General features: G+C 34.2%; 1 protein-coding gene across 1 annotated transcript in view; it reads left to right on the forward strand.

The window, feature by feature from the left end:
• Positions 1-529: 529 nt before the first annotated feature.
• The window catches only part of anapc10 (anaphase promoting complex subunit 10), an 8,985-nt gene continuing 1,154 nt past the window's right edge, over positions 530-8,360 (forward strand). The window contains exons 1-5 of the mRNA XM_085806401.1: positions 530-680; positions 2,773-2,890; positions 3,008-3,098; positions 4,401-4,521; positions 4,667-4,720. Of these exons, the coding sequence (XP_085662527.1) occupies positions 2,776-2,890; positions 3,008-3,098; positions 4,401-4,521; positions 4,667-4,720 (381 nt within the window). The 5' untranslated portion in view covers positions 530-680; positions 2,773-2,775. The remainder of the gene's footprint in view (positions 681-2,772; positions 2,891-3,007; positions 3,099-4,400; positions 4,522-4,666; positions 4,721-8,360) is intronic.

Raw genomic sequence — 8,360 nt, forward strand, 5'->3', positions numbered from 1 at the left:
TATTTATATATTTACCATCATTGTATTTAGTATTTTTTTGACTGTTCATTTCATTAGTGTGTTATAATATACTCAAACGGTGACATGTTTTGCTCAGTTTAAAAGTATAATTTGTATTGGAAATTTTTTCTGCTTGTAAGATTTGTTTTACTAGGCCTAATAGAGAATTAAAAAAATAAAAAAGTGTTGCCGCCGGTTGGCAGGGTTTTCGCTGCTCGAATTATACATAGTGGACTACTTACATACATAAATAACTATATAATCTAAGTATATGAATAAAGTATTGTCAATGTCTGAGCTGAAGTATCCCATATTGTATTTTAAGTTCTGACAATATAGCTAGTTGTGAATTATATTAGGCGTTTGAAAGCATTGTTTCTGGAAAAGTGTCTTAAATGTTTATGGTGTTATTATTTCATGGATATTATAAGACACATTTGCAATGATAGCAATGCTGTTGGACTTAAAAAAGCAACATATATGGATTTTATGGGCATGTTTTGAGTTCGGGTAATTGCCACAGACCTGGCAACCCTGCACCACCAGCAGCAAAGTGGGAGAGTGGAAGTGGCTAAACTCAACTAGCCAAACTTAAACGGGTTAAAAATCAAACTGTTCCGACCTGGACTCACGTCTCATGTATTTATACGGCACCTCTGGGACTTTTACCAACCTGTACTGTGAGTTTATGTCACATTTTTAACCGAGAAATTAAGTTTTAGCGGCTTTTTAGAGAGTAAACTGTGGGGAAATGCTAGCTCCTAGCAGCTAGCTAGACATCCAAACCTAAACTCTGCTTCAAGTTTATCAATTTTAAAACATATATGATCTTATTATTTAAGCGCCTTGTTCTTGTTTTAAATATAAATTGTATTTGTTATTCTAATGAGCTTTATTTCTTTAAAACACATGGAGTAAAATCACGATGTTATGAACCTCATATTAGCTATTTAATGCAGCTGTTTGCTAAATATGAAGCTACAAGTTGTGACACTTACACCGAATTTCACCTAAGGTATTTATCATTATAATTAACTCTTACATTATATTCTGTCGTAAATGTATTGTATTAAAATAAACTAACAAACATCAAAGTGTCAAAAATTTGAATCGAGTTTGGTGAATTGTAAAATTGACAATTGACAACATTAGCATAGAAAGAGTTTATGAAATAAAATGTCTGGGTGTGATTGTAGATCATTAAATCTCCTGGAAACCATATATTAAACATTTTAAAGCAAAAATAGCAAAGTCTACTGCAGTTTTGGGGGAAATCAAGACAAATTCTGGACCATAAATCACTACATTACTCTGTATAAAGCGCTCATACTACAGTACCATATAGAGCTGCTGCCTGGAGATATGAGGTTATAATAATTTACCTACAAATCCAACCTGCAGCCTTTATGCACATTACACAAAAGAGCAATAAGAGTTGTCGTCAAATAACACTGTACATCTTGAGCATAAAAACTCTGAAATTCACCAATCTGCACAAGTCATGTGCAAAACATGTTTACAGAAAAGCACGGTGGGTTTAGTTAGAGAGGGGAATTTAATTTTTAAGAGAATTAATGTCAGAATAACTCTGAAAAGTGTTTGCATGACAGTCTGTGGGATGAAACTGTTGGAGAAGGAGCTCAAAAACAGTACTAACATGAAATCTCTTTTTAAAAAAAATTAGGCTATACAAAAACATGTTTCTAAAAAAAATATGAGGATGAGAAAAAGTAGTTTGGGATAGGTGGTTATAAAGAGAGTGTGAGTCTGTTGTTGATTTTGCTTTGTTATGCTGTTTAATTGATTTGAATATTTGTCTTGTTTTTTGGGGGCACTATAACACATCTTACTTATAAGTCTTTTCTTTTATCTTTTTTTGATATGTTAGAAATAAAGAATAATTAATCAATCAATAAAGACTTCTGCTGGGAAAAAAATGTCCTTAAAGGGATAGTTCACCCTAGAATGATATTTCGCTCATTATCTACTCACCCTCATGTGGACTAAGGGCTGGAAGAAGTTTCAGAGTCCACCGTCCCTTCTCTGAGTTACAGGGGGTCTCAGCGTAGCAGTGCATGTCCATATAACGGTTGCAAAGGGACACCAGAGCTCTTCGTAAAAAAACACACACAAAAAAACATACAAATACCTCCATGATGCTCGTATGTAATGTCCGTCTTGTGCTGAAGCCCCAAATTGCGTAATTGTCCCGAAAAAAATTAAATAAGTCTATATTTTAAGCTTGTTTGTAGCGGAAGCTTCTCGAAGCTCCTCTTCCTGGTCCGTCCAAATCTCGCGTGATTTGCGCCGGCGTCAGTGCGGTTACTGCGAATCACGCGAGATTTGGACGGACCAGGAAGAGGAGCTTCGAGAAGCTTCCGCTACAAACAAGCTTAAAATATAGACTTATTTAATTTTTTTCGGGACAATTACGCAATTTGGGGCTTCAGCACAAGACGGACATTACATACGAGCAGCATGGAGGTATTTGGATGTTTTTTTTGTGTGTGTTTTTTTACGAAGAGCTCTGGTGTCCCTTTGCAACTGTTATATTGACATGCACTGCTACGCCGAGACCCCCTGTAACTCAGAGAAGGGACGGTGGACTCTGAGAATTCTTCCAGCCCTTAGTCAACATGAGGGTGAGTAGATAATGAGCGAAATATCATTCTAGGGTGAACTATCCCTTTAACAAAGTCTCAGGTAAAAAACGAGTGTTTTCTGAGTTAATGTTTGTGTGTCTCTCTCTCTCTCTCTCTCTCTGTTGTTTAGAGGATGGCGACGCCGAGCAAGACGCCGCCCGGCGCCGACCCGAAGCAGCTGGAGCGGACGGGGACGGTCCGGGAGATCGGGTCCCAGGCGGTGTGGTCGCTGTCGTCCTGTAAACCGGGTCAGACCCAGATCTAGAGCCCCGTCGTCGTCGGGTGTTTTCATCATGGCCGACCTCAGAGAGATGATGTCGTGTTTTTTTTTTTAACCTTTTTTTTATTTTATTTGTCCTCTTCAGGTTTTGGAGTCGATCAGCTGAGAGACGACAACCTGGAGACGTACTGGCAGTCGGACGGGTCCCAACCTCACCTGGTCAACATCCAGTTCAGGTACGGAGACTAATACAAGGACATGGTTTTACATTCAGCTGTTTACTCTAAGATAAAAGCAGAACACCTCAGTCAGAGTAACATCCATGTAACTTATCAGTGAACATTGTTGCTGTCATGTGCAAACTTGATTTTGACACATGACCTGTGGTACTGAGTAAACCTGTGAACATTGTTCCTGAGCAAATTTACATTTTAGGAATGACCTTGTTTCAGCATTAAAGCAGAAGTGAGCGATCCGGTCGTTTTCGCTAATGCTGCGTTCCAGGCAGGCTTTTGAAACCGTAAATTACAGCTTCAAGTCACGACTTACGACTTTGTAGCGTTCCAGGCAACCCACTCGTGTTTTTCCGACCTGTTTTACCGGTGAAAGTCACTATAACGGCCACTCGTAACTTCCGACCCGTGAACTCGTACCAGATCGAACTGGTACCACTTCACAGGTCGGAAAAACACGAGTTACGGGCTGCCTTGAACGCACCATAACAGTCCTCGTCCCTACGTCACCACATTCACGGCGTCCCTTGGCTGCACACACAGCCCTGCATGCCGTTCTCTCTCCTCATTGGATAAAAACTGTAGGATACGATAAATGTTTTCTCCTCGGCTCAGAGCAGAGCAGAGGGACTGACAGACCCGTGTTTCAGACCAAACACTCTATGTAAGTGATTGCTGTCGGAAGATATAACTATTTAAGACTTATATTAACACAAATATATCACTTACTTCTGCTTTAATCTCTCCTAATGATGGTTTAATTTTGGAGACGGCCACTCAGAAATCATCTTCCACTTTTAGACACAATCTGTTGGCATCTAAAGATGAGGAGGGACATTTATTTGCATGGTTTTATTCTTAATTTTAACTGCTACAATTACAGCTAAAATGCTGTACTCTAATAATTTTCAAATGTTATTTGATTTCTGGAAATCATCCCAGTGCCTCCAGACTCCACAGTCCATGTTCTTTGTTCAAAACGTAAACTGAAAAAGTTTTCTTTCTGTTACAAAAAAACCAAAACTGTGCAGTAAAGGTGACAAAACAATAATCAGGGGCAAAAACCAGTGTGCTGTGCTCTCAGCTCCACAGCTTCACTCAGTTAACCAAAACACACACACGTGCTACGTCACTTAACCAATAAGGAAACCGCAGTCATCATTAATGTTAAATAAACTCTCTGCATTTAACTATAGAACTGCTTATTATACAATAAAAGACAAATCAAATCTAAACTAATGTTTGTTTGTTTTTTGTACAAATGGCTCGTGGATCATCTGTACGTCTGTTGTTTGTGTGGATCAGGAGGAGGACGACGGTGAAGATGTTGTGTATTTACGCCGACTACAAGTCAGATGAGAGCTACACACCCAGTAAGATCTCTGTACGAGTCGGCAACAACTTCCACAACCTGCAGGAGATCAGGGTAACGACTGGAGGTTCACTTCTCTCCTTCATCCAGCAGCTTCAACACAGGGTTAACTAGAAAACTCACTGTTCTCCTCTTTCTCCTCTCCTCCTCTTCTTCCTCTCCCTCCTCCTCCTCCTCTTCCTCCTCTTCCTCCCTGCAGCAGCTGGAGATGGTCGAGCCGAGCGGCTGGATCCACATCTCTCTGATGAACCAGGTCAGACACTAAACGTCTTTACAATAGAATAGAATTATGTTTTTTTAATGTCTTTGCAACAAGCACAAAGAAATTGAAAGAGAAGTACAAAAATAAACACAGGTAAAAAAAAAAGAAGTGATAAATAAGAAAGAAAGAAAACACTGTAACACTCCATATTCACATTCATTAAAAAACAACAAGAAGAAACCAAAAACACATAAACTAACTAAATATCTACACATGATTTGAGTTGAAATCCTTATTGTAAGTGCAGTTAATAACTACTAAATAAAAACAAGACCACACAAATTAACCATTCATGATCTCCATAACCAGAGAAGGAAAAAGTAACAAAATAAAAGAGTATATATATAAAAATCAAAGAAACAAACAAAAAAACTGCTATTTTTTCTGTCCTTCCTTTCTTTCCTCCTACTAATTAAGTATAATACATCAAATAAAGCTTAACATGTTTGAAAAGAGGTTATCTTTTGAAATAAGATAATAATAATCATACAAAGGTTTTTAGTGAATTGTAAATGTCTTTTGTGTTTTTATAGCTTATATAGTGGCAGATTTCTATTTTAAATTCCTGAATCCTTGGACTTTTTGAGGACAATCTACATTTCTGAGTGTAGTTTTATATTTCACGTAGAAAATTAGAAGATTCAACAAAAATTTTCTCATTTTATAGAAGAATTACATACAAAACGATTTAAATCAGATGTAAAATGACAAATAACAGACAAAACAATCACTAAACTGAGACACAAAATGACAAATATGACACAGAGCATCCACAAAACTATCAAAATGTGATGAAATACACACAAACTACCACACAGAGTCACAAGCAGCAGCTGTTTATACATGTTATTTATTAAAAATTCAAAGTTTTATTAGATATATATATAAAAAATTGACAAATGAAAAGACGAAACAGCCATAAAAAAACATACGTGACAGCATCTTAAAGTGATTTAAAATGAAATTGAAAAGAGGTTCTCTTTTGAAATAAGATAATAATAATCATACAAAGGCTTTTAGTGAATTGTAAATGTCTTTTATGTTTTTATAGCTTATATAGTGGCAGATTTCTATTTTAAATTCCTGAATCCTTGGTCTTTTTGAGGACAATCTACATTTCTGAGTGTAGTTTTATATTTCCCATAGAAAATTAGAAGATTCAACAAAAATTTTCTCATTTTATAGAAGAATTACATACAAAACGACTTAAATCAGATGTAAAATGACAAATAACAGACAAAACAATCACTAAACGGAGACACAAAATGACAAATACGACACACAGCATCCACAAAACTATCAAAATGTGATGAAATACACACAAACTACCACACAGAGTCACAAGCAGCAGCTGTTTATAGATGTTATTTATTCAAAATTCAAAGTTTTATTAGATATATATAAAAAATTGACAAATGAAAAGACGAAACAACCATAAAAAAACATACGTGACAGCATCTTAAAGTGATTTAAAATGAAATTGAAAAGAGGTTCTCTTTTGAAATAAGATAATAATAATCATACAAAGGCTTTTAGTGAATTGTAAATGTCTTTTATGTTTTTATAGCTTATATAGTGGCAGATTTCTATTTTAAATTCCTGAATCCTTGGTCTTTTTGAGGACAATCTACATTTCTGAGTGTAGTTTTATATTTCCCATAGAAAATTAGAAGATTCAACAAAAATTTTCTCATTTTATAGAAGAATTACATACAAAACGACTTAAATCAGATGTAAAATGACAAATAACAGACAAAACAATCACTAAACGGAGACACAAAATGACAAATACGACACACAGCATCCACAAAACTATCAAAATGTGATGAAATACACACAAACTACCACACAGAGTCACAAGCAGCAGCTGTTTATACATGTTATTTATTCAAAATTCTAGTTTTATTAGATATATATATAAAAAATTGACAAATGAAAAGACGAAACAGCCATAAAAAAACATACGTGACAGCATCTTAAAGTGATTTAAAATGAAATTGAAAAGAGGTTCTCTTTTGAAATAAGATAATAATAATCATACAAAGGCTTTTAGTGAATTGTAAATGTCTTTTATGTTTTTATAGCTTATATAGTGGCAGATTTCTATTTTAAATTCCTGAATCCTTGGTCTTTTTGAGGACAATCTACATTTCTGAGTGTAGTTTTATATTTCCCATAGAAAATTAGAAGATTCAACAAAAATTTTCTCATTTTATAGAAGAATTACATACAAAACGACTTAAATCAGATGTAAAATGACAAATAACAGACAAAACAATCACTAAACGGAGACACAAAATGACAAATACGACACACAGCATCCACAAAACTATCAAAATGTGATGAAATACACACAAACTACCACACAGAGTCACAAGCAGCAGCTGTTTATAGATGTTATTTATTAAAAATTCAAAGTTTTATTAGATATATATATAAAAAATTGACAAATGAAAAGACGAAACAGCCATAAAAAAACATACGTGACAGCATCTTAAAGTGATTTAAAATGAAATTGAAAAGAGGTTCTCTTTTGAAATAAGATAATAATAATCATACAAAGGCTTTTAGTGAATTGTAAATGTCTTTTATGTTTTTATAGCTTATATAGTGGCAGATTTCTATTTTAAATTCCTGAATCCTTGGTCTTTTTGAGGACAATCTACATTTCTGAGTGTAGTTTTATATTTCCCATAGAAAATTAGAAGATTCAACAAAAATTTTCTCATTTTATAGAAGAATTACATACAAAACGACTTAAATCAGATGTAAAATGACAAATAACAGACAAAACAATCACTAAACGGAGACACAAAATGACAAATACGACACACAGCATCCACAAAACTATCAAAATGTGATGAAATACACACAAACTACCACACAGAGTCACAAGCAGCAGCTGTTTATAGATGTTATTTATTCAAAATTCAAAGTTTTATTAGCTATATATAAAAAATTGACGAATGAAAAGACGAAACAACGATAAAAAACATACGTGACAGCATCTTAAAGTGATTTAAAATGAAATTGAAAAGAGGTTATCTTTTGAAATAAGATAATAATAATCATACAAAGGCTTTTAGTGAATTGTAAATGTCTTTTATGTTTTTATAGCTTATATAGTGGCAGATTTCTATTTTAAATTCCTGAATCCTTGGTCTTTTTGAGGACAATCTACATTTCTGAGTGTAGTTTTATATTTCCCATAGAAAATTAGAAGATTCAACAAAAATTTTCTCATTTTATAGAAGAATTACATACAAAACGACTTAAATCAGATGTAAAATGACAAATAACAGACAAAACAATCACTAAACGGAGACACAAAATGACAAATACGACACACAGCATCCACAAAACTATCAAAATGTGATGAAATACACACAAACTACCACACAGAGTCACAAGCAGCAGCTGTTTATACATGTTATTTATTAAAAATTCAAAGTTTTATTAGATATATATATAAAAAATTGACAAATGAAAAGACGAAACAGCCATAAAAAAACATACGTGACAGCATCTTAAAGTGATTTAAAATGAAATTGAAAAGAGGTTCTCTTTTGAAATAAGATAATAATAATCATACAAAGGCTTTTAGTGAATTGTAAATGTCTTTTATGTTTTT

The sequence above is a fragment of the Trachurus japonicus genome, chromosome 18 (genome assembly GCF_045865225.1).
Source record: "Trachurus japonicus isolate A0001 chromosome 18, Traja_1.0".
Taxonomy (NCBI): Eukaryota; Metazoa; Chordata; class Actinopteri; order Carangiformes; family Carangidae; genus Trachurus; species Trachurus japonicus.